The sequence below is a fragment of the Patagioenas fasciata genome, chromosome Z (assembly GCF_037038585.1).
Source record: "Patagioenas fasciata isolate bPatFas1 chromosome Z, bPatFas1.hap1, whole genome shotgun sequence".
NCBI lineage: Eukaryota > Metazoa > Chordata > Aves > Columbiformes > Columbidae > Patagioenas > Patagioenas fasciata.
The window spans coordinates 39,562,576-39,582,115 of NC_092560.1; the positions used below are offsets into that span (position 1 = coordinate 39,562,576).

Here is a 19,540-nt window from a genome sequence, read left to right on the forward strand (position 1 = left end):
CGTCCACATGCAAATCGCCACGTCCCCGCCTTCAACCCCCCAGTCCACCCGCAAGCAGCTGCGGGAGGGGGAAGAAAAAAAAAAAAAAGAGAGAGGGAGGGGGAGAGAAAAGGAGAGCGGAAAAAGGAAAAAGAACGGAAAGTGGGAAGAGACAGAGAGAGGACACCAGAGAGAAGGGGAAGAACAAGCTCCTGGGCGGCCCCGGCCGTGGAAGGGGCGGGTGACCCGCCGCGGCGGCTCCGCGCCGCCCTATAAGAGGCGGTGCGGGGCGCGGGCGCGCACTAGCGGGAGCGGGGTCGGCAGCGCGGAGCGGAGTGGCGGCGGCGGCTCCTGGGCTCGGCTCCCCGTGGGACCGGCGGCAGGCCGGGGAGGTAGGTGGGGGTGGGGGGTCTGTGCCGCGGGCATTTGTGGAGGGAGGCTTCCCCGCTTGTTCCCTGTTTGCCCGGACCGGGCGGCATAAAGCGAGAGGAAAAAAGCGTATTAAGTGGAGTTTTTTGTTTGTTTTGGTTTTGTGAGCCGGCGTGGTGCTGCTTGCTGTGCCCAGCGTGTCAGGAGCGTGGCTCGGAGGATGGCTTGTGCGATAGTGGGGGCTCGGCAGGGGATAATAGTGGGGCTTTTTTGTGTGTGTACTTATTTTTTTTTTTTTTTAATAGTTGTTTTATTTTAGCTTATCCTGAGCGAGGCGACTCTGACTTTGCAGCGCTTGCGTAGGGTGGCTCACCGTACCGCCGCCTCTTACAGCCCCGGTGGGTGCTAGAAGATAACGGGAGTGTTCTCATCCCCTTCGTTCCTGTAGGAATCCTATCAAGCCGTGGGGGCAAAGGAGGAACGATGGCCTTGGGATGGGGAAGAGTGTAAAAATAAAAGATGGATCCATCTGGTTTCGTGATAGGCAGGAGGTTCAGTTGTATGCAACAAATCTAGCTTGTGTGTCAAGCTGTTGTTAAATCCAAACTGCTACATTACAACCTATCACCAACCTCTTACAAAATATTGCTGCTCCGTTGCAGAGGTGTGTGACTGCCCAGATGCTTGAATGTATCAGGAAACATGTTCCAGTTATAAATTAGAAGTGTGTGTTTTTGTGTCTTCTAAACATAAACCAGGATTGTCCTCCTCCCACCCTACGCCCCTCCCCAACTGTTGGGCTTGGACACTTTAAGATTGTACAAATAGGTGATTTGAAGGATCAAAGCTGATCTTTGGTGTGTTGGAGTAGACCTTGCTGAATCCAGGGGGATGTAAACGTCTTAAATTGAAGCCTAAAGAGGATTTGGACTTCTTGAAAATTATTTATATGGATGAACACATTAAAATTCAGTTTGGAGGTGCCTTTGAAAATAAATTGGTGCTTGTGCAGCGAAGAACAGCCATGTCTTGGGGACGTTCCATTAACAACAGATGGCCAAGCTTGCTGTCGAAAGGCTTTTGTAATTGAGCAATCTCACTCCGTTTTGAAAGGGGATCATGGTAGTAAACATACACTGCAGATGCTTTTTGTGCTTGTCTCTCGTGGCACAGCTTACCTCCCTCACAAGTGGGAATGACAAAGCGTGCTCAGACTTTCCCATAACGCAGATCAGTGAGTGATTCTGTGATGCCCTTACAGGCTGTTAAGCTAAATGGGTGCTACCTGGGACCCTGCAGTATGTTACTGAGGTAAGAGGTACAAATCCTATTGGTAAGTCTTCACAATTCATGGTGAAAATTTAAATTGGAATGTATCTAAGACTGATGTGGTATGGTCTGTATCTGCTACAGTCTGGACAAATAAGGGCAGGAGTCTGATGCCTTTACTTGAGACGTGGAGCACCTTGTTTCTTATATAATCATAGTTTGGTAGGTCTGATTATGGTAGGAATTAGAAGACAGCTCTTTACAAAGTGTAGATAAAAATTTCGTAATGTGGAATGCAAGAGGTGTATGGTAGCATTTAAATTGATTTTTTTAAAATTGAGAATGCTTAGCTTTAAAAAATAATAAAAATAGATGCTTTTAATGCTGACTGTAGGTGTTCTGAGGAGATGTCTGCTGGCCTCTGGGTTTGCAAAAGATTATAATTGCTGTCATCCGGGGTTAGTGAGTGATAACCAAGCAGCTAGCCCGAAGCATTCACAATAACTTTTCTCTGATAAGTTACTGCTGAAGCACACTTCACTGTATAAAGTTTATGTGAAACAAACATCTTGGGAGCAGCTATGTGGAGAATGTTGGCATTTGCAGGAATCATGGTGATCTTTTGGAAACCAATTTGAAATTTCCTCTGAATACAGCTGCATAGCAGTGCAAGTAGGTATGTTGGAAGTTTCTTAATGGTTTCTGCACCCAGTGAGCTTGAGGCATGTTTATAAATTGGCTTGCCACAGGCAGCTGCTGGCAAACCTTTTTTGTAATGCTAAATTGGTTTTAAAAAATGAGCATAGCACAATGCTATTGGTGTGAGCAGAGACTTGATGTGGCACCAAATTCAACATTTACCATCATGGTGTAGATGAGTGGCTCCTGGTGGAGTGCTGAACTACAGAAAATGAAATGCCCTAAGTTTTAAAAAAGTCAGAAAAATTCCTTTGGCTTTTGTTCCAGGAGAAGCCTTTTCTCTAGCATTCTTTGGGCTGAACTTCCCCCTGGCTGTGTGAGGATAAAAACAGTCTGCTGTGATTCAGGAGTAAGCCTCAGTGACTTGAGGAGAGCAGCTCTGGGCTGGAGCATGCAGTGTCTCATGTGTTGATCAAGTGTAACACACAGAGTTCAGGAGCCACGTCCTCCCTTCCCCTCATCTCTGCAGGCATATTGTCTCACCTGGTGAGTTCACCTGGCAGAATTAAACCCACAAAGACAGAGCAGGCGGAAGATCAGTCCTGAACTTGTCCACCTGTGGCCAAAATGATGAGCTCTGCTAGGGCTTATCACATGTGTTGCACCATGCCTGCACAGTATTTCTCAGGGTGTGGTTTCTTAGGAACTTTAATCCACAGTAGCTGACAGTTGTTAGTTAGCTAGTAATTGACCTGTGTTGTTTTCCTGAGTGCCCGTTTCTTTTTTTCTTCCTTCGTCTGTACCTTGCTGGTACTGGAGTTCACCAACCCAGGATAGGAAATTGAAAATGAACTCTCTTCTTTTTGCTTGGTGACTTTTTCTGCATCCTGTGTTCAGAGTTTTCTTATGGCTTTTGGCACTTTGCGTAGAAAGATGACAAGGGGGCAGAGCAGAAAGGGAACCAGAATACTACTTCAAGTAACCTTGGAGCAAGCGCCCTTGGTGTTTATGTAGGTCTTCTAGGCTGGGCAACACATCAAATCCTGAAATGAGTCCAGCAGCCATGGCTGACCAAATACCAGCATGTTTCCATTAGGCTGGTTGTTCTTAACGACTCCTCCTGTGAGAGGGGCTAGAGTCAGAACCTGCTGCTTGGTAAAACATGTTTTATACGCAACACGCTTTTTGTGTTCATCTGAGGCAGCTAGGACTCTACCCACTTGCCCCAGGTCTAACTGGTAGAAATTCACTCTGAGATTGTCTCATAGTTATGCCGGTTGAGGATTTGAATCCTGAATACTTGAAAGTTTTCTGTGTAAACCTGCATACACCTCTGCAGTTACTGATATTAACAGTATAGATTAAAAATAGCATGGTGTCGTCTTGTGGTGTTCAAAAGATGATAATCACAAAAAGTTAAAATGTTTCATATTCAGTAGCTACATGTCTTGTATTTCTATTGATCGTATAAAAGTCTTACAGAGAGACTCAGAAGAACTACCATGATTTGAATTTCCGACTGGAGTTCGCTGTTCTGGTTTTTTTGGGACTGTTTTTCTAAAACAGGTGGCAGCAAAGCTAGTCTTTTCTTAATATTTGTCATTGGGGGAAAAACATAGGCACTTGGCCTCGAGAACCAGGAGTGAGACAGAGTAGGATGGAAAACTGTCGATGCAGCTTTTCTGATAGAACAGGCCAGCACTGTAGGAAAAATGGGAGCATTCAGATCTTTATTCATTAGGTAATTAGGGAAAAATCTTGATCCCAGATTACAAGAATGCACATCAGTTTGAATGCCTTAAATATCTGTATACAAACTGAGCTTTTTCATCTTCTGTTATTTTCTGGAGGAGTGTTGCTTAGCAGAGCTCTATCTAATGCAATAAGAGATAGGTTTGCATTATGCCAATTTTGTTAAGGAGCAATTGGTATTGGACAGAAAAAGGAGAGCGAAAGAGCCTTTCCAAGACTGTTCTGGTTTGGGCTGGATAGCAAGGTCATTCTCTGGAAAAGAACAAACAAAGTCAGAGCCTCTGGCCATGCAGTTCAGAGATCATTCTGGAGGTCTGGTTTCCTTTTTAGCAAATAGCAGGCCGGGCCGTGTGGAAGATAAAGTAGCCCAAACCTGTTACTGCCCTGCTTGCTTGGCTCCCTGAAACAAGCTGCAGTTTTGTTAGCCCATTTCCGAATAATGATTGTTACTGGGAGCAGGAAAGCAAACTGTGCAACTAATATTAATTAGCACTCTGAGTTGGTAGCTTAGTAAAAGCCAAAATTAAGCTATGTGGAAGGTCTCAGAGCAGCAGAGGTGGTGTGGTTGACAAGATCAGGGCTAGGGACCAGGAGAGCCTGACTCACAGCGCCTATGATGTGACCTTCTTGTGATGACTTGCCCCTCTTTCCTCTTAGCTGCTTTCACCATCATTGTGACAATGAGATGACAAAAGTTTATGCTCTTCATGGCAGAAATGTAACTGTATTTTTTCTCCCCTGCAGCAGGTAACACATCTTTTTAAAGACTGTAGGCTGTGTTGCTAGTTTCAGCACCCTGGATTTAAGTTCCAGTGTTTCAGATGTAGCTTCTGCTTTTCCAGGTTTATTTTTGTGCCTTCAAAAAAATAACAAGCAAATTATCATACATGTTCCCTTGTTTGTGTTCATGGGGAATATACTGATATTCTAAGGATCTATTGATGGCTTTTTTCTTTTTCTCTATGTTGTAATTATGCTCCCATAACAAGATTTTGGCTGTAGGTGCTCATAAAAGAAGAATTAGGGCCAAATTTGAATGGAATAAAACAAAACAACAACAAAGGACAAAACCCACCACTTCTCATCCAGACAACAAAGCAGCACCAACCTTTTTCAAGTGCAGACACATGGACATTTTGTTCTGGTAGCACTACTGCAGTCAAAGTATAAAATGTACTCCTCTTCTGAATGAAAGGTTCCTTTCCATAAACTAAATTGATCCTGCATTTTTTTGTTCTTCTGATGGCCATGTCTTCTAGAGCTTTGTTCACTGTTCTTGTGACGTGCTTTTACTACTCCATACCACCTCATTTCTCTTCCCAATTGTATTTATATGTAAACCCAGAGATAATTGCCGTGACCTGGATTGTCTGTTGGAGTATACTGTGATCCCAGTGGCACTTTCTCAGTGAGTACCATTAAAGATATCCGAAGCTTGGCAAAAAAATGTATGTTTTGAATCTTATATCTGTTAAAAATTCACAAAACTTGTGTTACATTTCTCTCTTGCAAGCTTATTGCTTTTCCTTTTGGTATTTCATACCTCTTCTGCATGTACCTGAAGTGTTGTCTGTTCTGAGTAATTTGTTTGAAGAGTAGACCACAGTTCTTTACCTTGGTGCTTGATCCTGTGAAACTACTGGAGAAAACTAAGGGAGCTCTGTCTTGAATCCTTCTGCATCATGAAATGTAGCTTGGGACACTGAAAAATTCTGTCCTGTATCTTTTAGATCTATCTGTGCATTATATTAAAATAGGGAGTCTGCTTTGCATGTCTGTTGATTGTCATGCTGACCCTGAGGACTGAATCTTCAGCAGCGAGGTATCAGTTGTACAGCTGGAGCTAAAGAATATTCTGTGTGAGGAACCGCTGTTTGCTCTGTGGACCAGGCAAAACGGGGAAGATTGGCACATGCTTTCTGGCAGCACTCCCAAGTAGCTGCCCTGTGCCACACCTGCCACCACAAGGACGTGGGCTTCCTTCTTACCATGTGTGCCAATTATTTTCAAATTCTTCCACAAATAACTTCAGAGATAAGTGGCTATTGAACCCTGTATCAGTTGCCAAGTTTGATCAGAAATTTGTTCCTCTTAATAGCTGACACTGTTTTCAAAAGTACTCTGAGGTCTGTTTATCACTTCAATTTATCACTTTATCACTAGCTTCCATATCCATACAGTTAGATGGGAGCTGCTGTCTTGTTTCAGGTCTCTCTCTGTTGTAAGCTTTCAAGGATCAAACCCTGCTCAGGCTGACAGTGACTACTAAGTGCTGCATTTGCAAGCTTGTTGCTGTTTTTCAATAATGGCATTTCCTTTCATTGTGCAAGAGGCTTTTTCTTGGCTGATAGTTTTCTGCATAGTTACAGATACTTTTTCATTTCATCTGCCACAGATATCAGTGCAGTTGTGTATCAAGCTTAACAGACACCTTATTTTTTATGCCAGTGAATCCTAAAGGCACCGCTTAAATGTTTTCTACAGCATAAACCATTGTATTCTATTCTGTTACTGAAAACATGCACTGGCTTGTGGCGTGGTGGTCCCAAATGGCAAAGGTCAAGAGGAAAATAACAGTGAAGTTTCTTTGGATGTTGCAGGACAGGTATACATCTCAAACTGCAGTTCAGTCTTGGGCATAGTTTATCTCTTTGTCTTCTCCCAAGATGATGGGCAAGCTACAGAAACAAGAAGTGTGGGACAAGCTACTTTCTTACCAAAAAACCCTTACAGATGTGATGGCAAAGCTGCAAGGCTTGGTAACTTTGCTCAATAGAAGCTACAAGCACCTCAGTGATGCCGCAGCCACTCTGTAGTAGAACAGCGGGGCACCTATCAGTGTTGCACTTTGTTAAACTAGATCTATGGCTACTTTGCCTAAAGTGATCCAGTGACCAGGATATGCTGTGGAAAGGGTGCTGTGCAAAAGTTTCTGGCCTAGTACTCTCTGAGCTTGTGGATTTCTTTTCTTCAATGTTGATGAGGCTGATTACTTTCTTGGGTGAGCCCTGTCTTCCTTCTCCCCCTGGAGGTGGCAACCAAGCAGAAAAGTACCTTTTGCAATGTGAAATGCTTCACCCTTTCTTCTAGTTGCAAAGAAAATGTCCTTAAACAGAATGCATCATCAGCTGGGAAAAAGTACCTGAGGCTGCATAACACAGCTTTTTGCAGACTGTGTGCTGATGATGCTCTAGTTGCTCAGAGATCAAAGCTAAATGGCATGAATTGAACTCAAATGTCGCAATTATAATTTTAGCAGGATGTTCTATTATTTCTAGATTTCACTAGAGAAGAGCTCATTCTTTGAGAGCCAAAAAAAAAAAATTACTCTACTATTATGGACTATGGATTTTTGGACATTGGCCGTGATAAAACAAATCAAGTGTTGTGTTTGTTTTTGCCAAAGAATGGACTAGATTTTGGCTTTTTTTTTTTTGTTGATGGTTTTTTTGGTGTGGGGAAAGTACGGACATTAGTGTAATGTTGAAAGTTGAAATGCTGCGTGTTTTTCACAATCTTCCAGTGGAAGCTGCTTTTTTTTGTAAAACAGATGGCTGCATTTCATCTTGAGTGTTACACTTGACATTTAAGCAATTGCTCTTGCCTAAGTGCATGCCACGGTCTCTTGCATGTGCTTTTCTTTGGGTCAGTCCAGCTGTGGTGCATGCAAGCTTGACATCTTCTCTTGCATTGTAGATGTGCTTGTTTTTACCAGTGAGCCTCTTGAACATGGTAGAAGTAATGAGAACCAGTTGTTGTGGTCATTCTAGTAGGCAGACATTTCTCCCCTGCAACCTGAGACAGGTTTTCAAAACAACTTGGCATATTGTGTCACAAGAGAAGCTTATAAAACAATAGCCATTTCCAAAAATGTGACTTTGTGTAAATGTCCAAGGAAGCACTGAGGACTTTGGATAACTTAGTCAAACTTGTAATATGGAATACTTTGTAAGGCAGTGCTTGACTCTTTGGGAAATTGTCCTCTCTGTTTTATTTCTGATTGGTAGAGATGGTCCTTCCCGTTGCCCAGAAATTCATCTTAGGAGTTTGGCTTTTACAGAAGAGGGAAGACTGAATTGTGTAGGGCCAGAGATTTCAGTGCTTAATATGTTCATTCTGTGCCAGGTCTTTTTAAATGATCATCTGATCTTTTAAAATTATCATTTGTAGTGGAATATTTAGAAAGGCTCATAATAGACTGACTTTTGGAAAGTCAATTTGTTCAGTCCTACTGCCAACTGTAAATACCTTTAGAAACCCTTGCCATTTTACCTAAATAATTGGGAAGCCAGATTTCTGCCCCTACCATGGTACTATATTAGTTCCAACTCTTGCCAAGGCAAGATCCAGGCTCCCTCTGTGTAGCACCTAGTGTGGCAAGCAGAACCTAGAACTGGGCTTGGGTTATGTCACTGTTTTTTTAATAGCTGCAGTTAAAGCAGGTTGTGAAGAGGTATTTGATTGTCAACCTGTGCTAAAAGGAGTTGTTCTTTTTCTATCCGTTGTCTCCAATCTTCTGTGAGGCTGCACTCCCTTAGATAGCAAATGGAAGTAATTTATTCAGTGTTTTGTAGCTGTGTGCATGCTGCCTTGCCAATCCTGTGGATGAGCAAGATGCTTTGTGTCTTGTTTTTTTTCTGGACCAGAGGTGGCAGGTCACTAGAGGGATTCTATGGGACAGTTTCATTAGCCCTCCTGATGTTTTGGTGCTATCCTTTAATATTAGCTTTACAAAATTTGACATCCTACTCAAGGAGGGAAAGAGTTAAACTGATTATGGATTAACATGAAAGTGAATAAGTGCGTCTGTTGTACAAATAGTTGTTTAGAGAACACATGGATAGTCATGTTGAAAGCTATGTACTATTTTCAGTATTACAAAGCACTGGTGAACAAGGCCAGAACTGGCTTACTGCTTAACCTAAGGCCAGGTGGTCAGTGTGTAAACTAGTAGAGGATCTTGCCAAGAATTGCCACCCAAATGTTGTTGTATGTGGTCCTAATTAAATTCTTGCCTGCTGACCCAGAAGCTCTCCGATCATGCTGTTAGTAACAAGGAGTTGGTGTAAACCCTGTGATGTGACCTGGGTGATTTTGAAGAGGAAGGTAACTCTTGCTGAATAGCTCTTTAGATGGAATAGGAAACTTGGTGTCTGATACTAATTTGGCAAATGGGTGAGACATGTCCTCTATGGGGAGGTTATGAAAGACCTGCTTTTGATGCCTGTGGGGGCCACTGATAATGATCCTGTGTCCCAGGCAAGAGCCTGTAGGTTCAAAGCTCACTTCCACTGCTGATCCTGCATTGCTTGTGATTGCTTAATCCAGGAGGCAGACGTGTGGGACCTGGTGGTTATATTTTCATCTCTACTTTTGCTTTGCTTGTGGCCTCAGGTGAGTTGCTTAAACTCTCTGTGCTGCTAATGTTTTTCATGGCACCTTTTGTAACTTAGTTGAGGGTCATCATGTTAAAAGATTACTTCAAGAGATAAATACTGTTATTCCTGTAAAAGTATCATTGTTTGGATGGCAGTTTCCTTTCTTTCCCTGAGCTACAGTGGATGTCATAAATTTGACTTCTTGAAAGTTTTAGAAATAGGAATGTCAGATTTGCTCCTGTGGGTTTTACAAGCATTGTGTGGGTTGTTTTGATCACAGAATGGACACTACTTGTGATTCTCTATGCACTGGCTGTTTTTGCTGTGGATATAATCTCCAACTAGGTCACTAGCAGCAGCACAAAAAATTGCTTGCCTTTGTCCTCAGCTGCTCTTTAGCCTAATCTCAACAGAATTTGGATTAGTATTGTTTTTTCTCCACCTTGAAGTTGCACAGACGCAAAGTGCTTTCTGCTTTCTGGGAATTTTGGAAGCTATGGTTAAGATGTCTTCCAAATACTTGTGCCTTTGGAGCTTATGGCCCTGCATAGTCATAGGTTGTACAAAGTGTGTGTAGTTGTGTAAAAGTGTCTTCGTTGTAGCTGCTGTCCTGGAAGAAGTGAAATCCTACTGCTCTGCAGGGAAGTGGCCAAGACACTAGGCCATGGTTTGGGACATGTGGATTTAATTCTGGACTCTTGGCTTAATCTTCACCTCTGTTACTACCCACATGCCCATCCAGGACACTAGTTCTCTGATGGTTTGTCTTGCTTGAGTCAAAGTGTTAATTCACAAGGCAGGCACTTCTGTCTTGCCTTGGTCTTCACAGCCCTCATGGACATCTGCCCTCAGCTGATGGTATATGGAGCACTAAGGAACTTTGGCCTTGGAACTGGGCTTTGTGGAGTTGACATGGCTCATGGTATTGCTTGCTCCACAATATGCAGCCTGATACTGCCAGAAAGAAATGTTAAGACACTTCTCAGTGTTCCTAAAGAGGACTATATTTCTACTGAAATCTGATGTTTGTGCTTTAGTTGCCCCTTGTCTTCCAAAGTGGGTCTCATTTGACTTCATACATATATAGGCAAAAGGAGTTAAGCAGATGAGGCAGAAAGCATAAAGTGCTGTATCATGTCTCCTGGTGGGAGAGGAGCAGCACTGGCTCTGGTCGCTCAAACCTGTGCTGTGTCATATTGGATTGGTACTCTCCGTGGCTGCTTGATCTGTGGAGAGCTGCCAGTGATGGTAGCTTTCATGATGTGGAAAATCTGACTGAGAGAACAGGACAGAGGCTGTTAACTGACATCATGAAGGCCACTGAACTCTCATCAACTAGTAAAAGTTTTCAGCTCTGCTGACCAAGAGTGGGTTTTAAGTCATTGCTGGAGACATAAATGATCTATAGCCTCTTACCAGTATCCTGAAATGTTCCAGTCTCATAAGGTTCGATAAGTTCGCTTTGTTCTGTGTCTAAATAGTGATTTCTTCTCTAGGGGAAAGGTTTTTTTACCCTCAAAAGAAAGCAAACAGCTGCATTGTTTGCAGAAAGCTGCTTTTGAAGGCTGTTTTTTGTTTACTTAGTACGAACAGCAGGCATGGGGGTGGGGAATTGATTCCCTGCCACTTGAGCTTTTTTCCTCTTTAAATCTACAGCTGTAAAAATATATTGCTTTGTATTTAAGATGTTTGGACTGCAGACTCGCAGCATACCAACTAATGGACTTTTCAGCAGTCATTCTACTTCCTAGTAGTGAGCACCACTGGTCTAGGAAGAAGGGATTGGTCAAAGTGTGTGTTTCATGGTCAGCATTTTTAGAGGTTGTTCTGTAGCCCCTTAAGAGCAGTTTTCTGAATTGCACACCAAGGTGGGATTGCAGCCCTGTGGGTCTGGAAGTCTTGCAGGCTTTCTGCAGTGGGGGAACATGCCATGTGCAACAGCAGACTGCAGGACAAGTGTGTGGACCCTGTGCTTTAGTTGTGTTGGTTCATGTTGTGGCAAAGCAGGAGCCCCAGGCCAGATCAGAAGGTCTGTCCAGAGCAATCTGTACCTCCTGCCCATCCTCTGATGTGCACTGATTCTGCAGGCTAAATGAGCTCTTTTGTAGTTGTAAAGGTAAGCTTTTCCCTAGGAAAATACTGGGGGAAAATGTATCAGAAGATCTGGGGAAGCATTCTGACATATTTTACTTGATTCTTCCTATATGTTTTTTGCCAGGAATTGGCAAAGCTTGAGTCACTTGACAAACAGCGTGTTAAGTGTGCACACGTCTGAGTGGTATGTTGGTAGAGCATGCAGGGACCTCTGTGTAGTGGATCCACACCATTTATTTGCTGGCTAAATAAAAAATGGCTTCTTAATTCTTACTTTCTCTTGGCTGACTTGTTTTCTGAATGCTTGTTGCTGGATCCAAGTGTTGCACAGAGCATCTGCCTGGATTCTGGATGTTATTCCAAACGTACATTACTTGTTTCAGTTATCAGACAGCACTTTCTGATGATATCTGTTTATTTGTGGTAAGGTCGCAGTTTCATTTTGCCCCTGGGTTACTAGATAGCTGCCAGATGTACCCCAAAACTGTAGGCAATTTGAGTCTCCCCTAGTGTGCTGCTCCATGTAGCTGTTTTACAGCTGTGTTGCAGACGTTAGCGAAGAGCTGGAGAAATGCTGAAGCAGAGCTAGACAAAAATAGATTTTGAGATGATACAGAGAAACTTGATGCCTCTAGGCATAAAATTGTTGTATATTGCTATCTTTCTGTACTGGAAAACTTGCAGTCGTCACACAATAAAAAGATGGGTGTGAAAACTGGCTGTGTTACACAAAGACCTCTCCACAACTAAGTTACGCTATTTGTTGCAGTTGAGAGAATTCTTCCTACTTTTAGAGAGTCTGTGCCTTATAAAAGCAAGAGATTGCCCTTTAAAAAGATGGATCCAGTAGTGGCAGGTGTAAATCACCCTTCTATTCAGCAGAGCTGTGATACTTTACATCACAGAAAACTTACACTATGGTGATGAGTTCATGCAGCTTTTCTTATTCTAGACAGAAACAGTATCACTGCTTTAGGCAGTTCTGGGTAGGTGCCAGGAGTGATCACTGATATATACTTCTGGCTCAAAATTTTACTTAGACTAGACACAAAAGCCTGCATTGGAAACTAGCTGCTATTGGTTTGTTTTACCACTGCAGTGATAAATGGCAATTTGAATTTCCCAGCTACGTTGAACTTACCAGACTAGTCTGAAGTGGAGATACAGATGGACTTCAGCTCCAGTTGAGCTGAGAGTGCTTGATCTATCATTCTTCTGCATCTCTGGCTTACAATTCTTGCCTATTGTCAGCTGGAAGAACGTCTGAAAGGGTACTAACCCATTTTCCTCTGAGATTCTTAGTTTGCAGAGCATTTTCTGATGCATTCAGAGCATTTCTGGTGTAATTAAAGCAGACCTAGTTAACTTCTGTCAGCAGTGAACCAAATATGTCAGCCTCTGTGGATCAAAATTGACGGCAGCTCTAGGCATCAACAAACCTGAATTACCTGGTCTGTAACAGATACTGGGGCAGAGTAAGTCTTTGAAGCTGTCACCCCAGCATGGCTGGAAGAAGGACTGGGCACACTTCAGGTTCAGGTTCTGTGCTCTTGGTGATTAGTCCTGTGTTAGGCCCCATCACCTAGTTTAATATAGGGACTTAGCTGGGCCAGGTTTTCCAGTCTTCAGGCACAGTTGTTACAGATCAACATTTTTTGCTTCATTTGAAGCTTGTATCCAGGCAAACTGGCCTTATTTGACAGCCAGAACATTTGCTTTGTTCCCAGTGAGTGTTAGCTGAACTCCAGAGAGCTGGAGTCCAAGTAGATGGCCACAGCTGAGCCTTCCTGCCTGCACAGGCTTCTGCTGATCAGCTGAGATGTGTTCAGTGATCAAATATGTGCCATTGTTTCACTACAATTTGCAGGGTTCACATTGCGCTAGCAATATTTCTGTGTTCTGGATCCTGCAGACAGACTGTAATTGCAAGGGACCAATGTCTGGGTTTTGACTAACATGGATTATACCATCTATCCCATGGTTAGCTCAAATATCACTCAGATTGCTTCATTTTTTTTCTTCTCCCTCTGTGTAGGCAGAGGAGTTGGGTGAATTCTCAGTGATGAGAATTCCAAAGGTCTCTTTGTCTTTCCCTGGGATCCTTCCTGCACTCTTCCTGTGGCACTTTATATTAATGGATTTTGATATTTAACTGTAATTGCTGGAGAGCATTGGAAGATAAGTTTGTTGCAGAGAGTTGGCAGTATTGTAGAAGGGGGAATATGGAGTGGGTACTCTGAACACCCTTGTGAAGATTTGTTGCATAACTACTAGTGATTGTAGAAGGCTGTGCAGTCCCTTCTTGTCTTCTACTTCTGTATGCCAAACTTGTCCAGTGGTTGCAGGATTGGACTTGGGCAAAAAGTGCTGCAAAGCCCCGAGTATCCAAGCCTGCAAGCAAAGGTGTGCTTTGGGTCGTGTGTGCACAGTCCTCAGCAGCTGGGGTTTGTCCTCCGAGATTGCCCACAAAGGGCAGGTTTTTTCCCTATCATGAATGTGCTGTTAGCCTGTCAAGTGCCTCACTTTGAGTATGTTTGTAAATTTGTATCTGCCAGCCAGATGTGCATGCAGCTGGAACGTGTTAGTGTCAGGGTGTGCCAACCAGCAGGAAGCACTGGGCAGGGGAAGAAAGCTCTCCTCTCAGATCAGTTGAGTATCCCTCTGTGAAGGAGCATCTATAGAGGTCATGTCAGTTAATTACAGCAGTACCTAGCATAATTTAATGAGCATATGCTGACTGTACACTCAGCTGCCTGGATGGTGACGTGAGGTTTAATTTGTAGGATTTTGTAGGCATTTGTTATAGTTCTCTGCTTCTCTGTCCTGGCATCAAGAAGCACTGTTGAGATACTACAGTGTAATTATCTGTAGAACTCAGTGTAATGTGTCTGTTTGTTAGTCACGATGTGGATTTTTCTTGTAGAGACAAGTTTTTAATTTGCAAGTCATTGTAATAATGGAATTTAGTTTTTGATGAGACTTAAAGGCCACAAGTGTTTATTAACTTAAAGCTCACATCCAGAATTGCCATTTGTCGTCTAGTCTTATTCCAGCGTAGGACTGATCAGAGCATTTCCTGATAAATCTTATGTTCTTAGCACATTTATGGATTTTGGGAACCTTTTCAATGCAGTTTGCAATCAGGCATGCGATTCTGAAATCACAAGGCTAGTATACTGGTATGTGGGACAGTAGAATCAAAAGCATGTGTGCTTCCTGTTTAGCAGATGTTGGGGGGAATGGTTCTCTTGCTGTGTGTTTAGATCAGCTGCTAGCTGTCCTGTTAACACTGAGCCTGTCAACAAAGTGTGTTCAAATACGTAAGTCTGAATTGATTTGATGTGTGTTACCTAAATTCCTGTGTGGACACTTACTCAGAATGAAACTACTCTTAAGCTGAAGTGGACTTAAAGTCAAAAGTAAATTAATCTATGCCAAATTAATTCAGGAAAAAAAAAGAGTTTAATGGAGTTTAATGTACTTAAGGCTCACCTTTCCATTTGATTGAGTCTTCCTGGAAGTGTGTGTGTACCCAAGCCTATACCATGCTATTATTAATAGCCACCAAAGAGATTAATGTGTTTTTCATACTTTCACAAGGTGCATACTGAATGCACCCAACTCACAACAGTGTTGGAGGCCAGATAGTTGCAAGGCCTGAACATTGCCTCAACAGCAATTTTCTATTCACTTCATCCAAATAGGAATGGCTGCAGGGTCATTCTTAGTCATCTTCAAGGAAATGGACATCTCCATTGCCTTCTAAATGCATAGCGTTTTCTCCTACAATTGATGGTGCTGACCAGACTTCAAAACAAAGGCTTTCCTAACTTGGCAGCAGGCTTTTCACCGTTATAAAAGTAAATATGGAAAGAAGCTTTTTTTTTTTAAAAAAAGGGTGTACAGTTCAACCTCATTCAGAGGAGTCTCTAGATCAGCTTTAAAAGCCTGAAATTTTTTCCTTGTTCTGGGCTGTTGTTGATCTTGGAATTTTTGGGCAGGAAGAATACTGTCCTGCAGGTATTGCATTCTTTTGTTCCTTGGAGTCCTGAGGGAAGAGACAGTGAGTCTAAATCTGAGCTTACTGAGACCCATGATACTTGCCTGAAGTGCACAAAGTAACAAGGCAGTGGTGGGGAGTACCATGGGGGGCTGCAAGGTCACATGGGGTTGCAAAGTACAGCTTCTGCCTTTCGCTGTCCTGTAGCCTTTTCTGTTCTGATTGACACAGCTTTTCCCTTTTAACTGTGTGGGTTTTTTTTTTTTCCCCCTCCTAGTTAATGCCCAGCCACAAGATCTGTGCTGTGTACTGCCACTGCTGCTGCACAAAGGAAGCTGGTAGGCTTTGCTGAAGAAAGATGGCTTTCTGGACACAACTGGGATTGCTTCTATGGAAGAACTTCACCTACAGAAGAAGACAGACTGTAAGTATTAACCAAAGGGTTTTTTTGAGGTGTGGGTTGTAGCGTTGTATCTTACTCTTCAAGTATCTTAATGTTTTACCACTAGTGATCCCAGCAGAGCAAATGATCTGTCTTTGGGAAGACCTGATTCAAATTGAAGAGAGTGATGGGTGGAAAGAAACCAGAGGACTTGAAGATGTTCAGGGCTTCTGTCCTGAATCTCAGTGTGAGAGAGCATGGCTCTGCTCTGCAGGTTGGGCATTGCCAGGCTGCAGGAATGTATGCTTTAGTCTAAAAGCTTTTGAATGCTGCTGCAACAACAGCAAGAAAATTCTACCATTTCCTAATGGCAGAAGTGGTGATGACAATAGCAGGAATCATCAGTGTCTTTAATCAGGAGAGAAACCCAAACCTGTTGTGTAGCTTTACAACAGGACATATAGTTTAGTTGACTGATGTGGGACATGTTTTTACATTGGCATTGAGACAAATTTAGGCAACTGTTTTTCTGCCAAGGCATGTTTTGATTAATTTTAGTGATAGCTTCACTATCTGTTAGAAGTGTGGGAATATACCTGTTCAGATAGCCGATATGCAACAAGAGTTTCTCCCTGTGGTAACAAAGGCACGGGAGCATGAATCCACTATGAATCTTAAAATTCCTCTGCCTTTACATTAGTGAGACCTCACACAATGCTGTAACTCCTGGAGACAGCTGAAAGCCGGAGAAAACTGGCTACTTTCCATGCAGGGCTTTAGAGGATAACCGTGGTGGATGAGGGCATGCCCTATACAACAGGCCTGCACAGAGGATCTGTCCTGTTAGATCAGACCTTGAGAAGGTATGACTGGGGAATGTGAAGGGAACGTGAGTTATGGAGGTGGTGCTGGAAAGTGGTCTCTCTGATAAGCTTTCTGAACCCTACAAATGTTGGGGTGTTTGCCAGTTCGTTGGGTCTGGGTTGTTTTAGAAGCTCGGAGTCACAAGGGAGGGGAGGCTATCATATTCACCATTCGAGACAGTCTCTGAAGGCTTTTCTTAGGTGTCTGAGGCTTGTTTTCATAGGACTTGTGTCCAGTGAATTCAGAGCTGGAATTATACGTTCTTAAATAAAACCAGACAAAAGGGGCTTGTGGCTTTTGCCTTTTTGTTTATACCTCTATGGTTACGGAGCTGCCAGGGATGGCAGGAATTTTTATGGCATTTGCATGCTTTTGTCCTTAGCCCATGAGCTGTGATCTACCAGGACAGGACTGCCTGGCTGAAAGGCCATGGGCTGTGTCACCTGCACAAAGTGAGGCTCTCTGATCTCTGTATGCATGGGCCAGCATCCTAAGTTGTGAACAGCTTCATAATTTAGAAGAATGTTGCAATGGGATGGGGAAAGGCAGTTGCAAAGCTAGCTGTAACTCCCCCAAAAATAGGCTATTCTCAGCTATTCCGCATGTAACCTAGGCTCTTGGAGCTGAAAACTGTCTTTCTCCTTTGCCACTAGAGATCTTACTCTTGACCTCTTCCAAAGTACCTTTAGCAACTATCAGAATTCTAGGACATAGATGGATCCTCTGGAGCAATGCTTAAACTGGCTAAACCAATAAGAGATTTTAGAGGAGCTGAGTTTTACACTGAGGATGATGACTTTTTTGTCAGGATCTTCTGAAAATAATGCATCATGTTTGAAGGTTACTTGAAGAGGTCTGAGTCTAGCATACAATGCCCCTTCAAGGTAGCTGTAGGCTAGCTTGCTGGGCAGCAAAGTTGCATTCAGGTCTTTCGGCAATGCCACAAAAATGCAGTTTACTAAGTGCATTTCTGTGAAAAAGATCTTACCACTTGTAGTTTTGTCATTATCTTGGTTTTGCTCTGCTATTTCTTGGTACCTTTTGGCAACTTCTGTTTCCTGTCACGTCGACCAGAAGGCATGAGAACTACTCACAGTCTCTGTTCAACACTGATATTATTAGTCGATTTCCAATGAAGGCCCAAGATATTGCTTGTTTTTGTGGGTTTCTTATATCTGTGGGGTTTTGCTTATTAACAGTTCCCATTTGAGCTTTACCTGAAGATGTCAGGAGTTGAAGGCCACTTAACAGAAAATGGCAGAAAAGCAGCAAAACAGCTTTTCTCACCTTGCTGTTGTCATGGCTGCCCAGTCATTAATCCTTTATGGTTAGGAGACTAGTGTCCTTGAGCTGGGTGTGCTGATGATGACCCTCTCCCATTTGTACTTAGTGAAGATGTAGCCCAGAAATAGTTTGATCCTTACTCTTCTTCCCACAAAAAGTGTGGGCTAGCCTTTGCTTCCCCCAAACCATTTCCTTGGCTGCTGCGAATTCAGGCTGTGTTGCGAAAGCGGGGTTCAAAGCTCAGCCTGACGTGTGCAATTCAAGTGTTACTTTGTACTGGATAAATTCCAACAGCACCAGAGTAGGGGGAAAAGAGTTTACAGGGGGAGAGAAGGAAAGAAAAATCATGTTCAGAGGTCACTGTGTAAAAATATTTTTCTCTCCCTGCTGTGTTGCAAATGAGGAGATACCTCAATCTTGCATGGAGAAACTGGTCAGCTGCTGGTAGCTCCCTGCTTTGAAACTAGACCATAAAAGTGGGGAGGGTGGTTGACAGTGAGATGAGGTGATAGTTTTGTTAGTTCTTGGTCAACAGATTTCCTGTTGACATAGTGTAGGTCTGTATTTAATGGTATCCTGCATTATTGGCTAGCTGATGTGAATTGGACATGACTCAGGGCCTAGCCTCAGGTAGAATTAGGAGCGGTTTCTGCTTGGCCAAGTGCTGTCTCTGAATTCACCTGCTGTATGCAAATGGGATGTTCCTTCTTCAACTCTGGATGGAACTTGGGTGGCAGAGGTGTTAGAGGTTTGAAGATTCATTTAGCTACTTACCAGGCTGGTCTGACAGTTGCAGCACAGAAGTGGATGAGGAGACTGGATTCTTCAATATCTCCTTACTATGAACGTGAATAAGACATGGCCCGTTTAGTATCTTGATGCTCTTCTCTGCAAAGGCTACCATGGATGAAAAGCACTGTCACAGGAAGGTCAGGAAGCAGTAGGGGAAATAACCTATTGAGCTTTAGGAGCAAAAGGAAGATAATTCAGGTTTTGTTGAACAGCACAGGAGTCTGGCCAGGGAATCCAAACTCTCTACTGAAATGCTACCAACACATTGAGCTTGACTCTGTGCAAGCCTTTGGTGCAGCAGTTGCCAGCTGACTCTCACAAGTAGCATTACAGTGGTTGCCATGATGCAGCAGTCTTCAGCTGTAATGGTGCATCCCTCCTTTCTCTGTCCTCCCCGAGCCTGTCAATCTGCAAAGTTAGACATGCATGTGTAGAGGCATACAGTGCTCTGCATGCAGCCCACATTTGTGGTTGTGTAACTAACAATAACCAGACATGCAAAAGAGCTATGTGTGCAGGTGGCCAGGCTTCGCCTTCAACAATGGGACCATTTGGGCACTACTGTCCACTCCAGGATTGTGTTTCTGGGGCTGATATTTCTGCAAGCAAGCCAGGGCTTCATCTCAAGGGTAGCATTTCCCTGCTGGTTCTACAGCAGTTGCAGGGCTGCAAGAAGCTATCTGACCACCTTAGTCACCCCAAGAAGCCTCTACAAGTCAGCTAACATTGCATTTTCCC

The 19,540-nt window shown here is 43.2% G+C and overlaps 1 protein-coding gene across 3 annotated transcripts in view; it reads left to right on the plus strand.

The window, feature by feature from the left end:
- Nucleotides 1-267: 267 nt before the first annotated feature.
- ABCA1 (ATP binding cassette subfamily A member 1) overlaps nt 268-19,540 on the plus strand; it is a 103,115-nt gene continuing 83,842 nt past the window's right edge. For 2 of the 3 annotated variants that reach the window (XM_065860176.2, XM_065860180.2), the window contains exons 1-2: nt 268-371; nt 15,758-15,904. In XM_065860176.2, the coding sequence (XP_065716248.1) occupies nt 15,839-15,904 (66 nt within the window). In that variant the 5' untranslated portion in view covers nt 268-371; nt 15,758-15,838. Of the gene's footprint in view, nt 372-9,350; nt 9,403-15,757; nt 15,905-19,540 lie in introns of those variants that run through there. The other variant, XM_071801989.1, reaches the window with a different exon arrangement.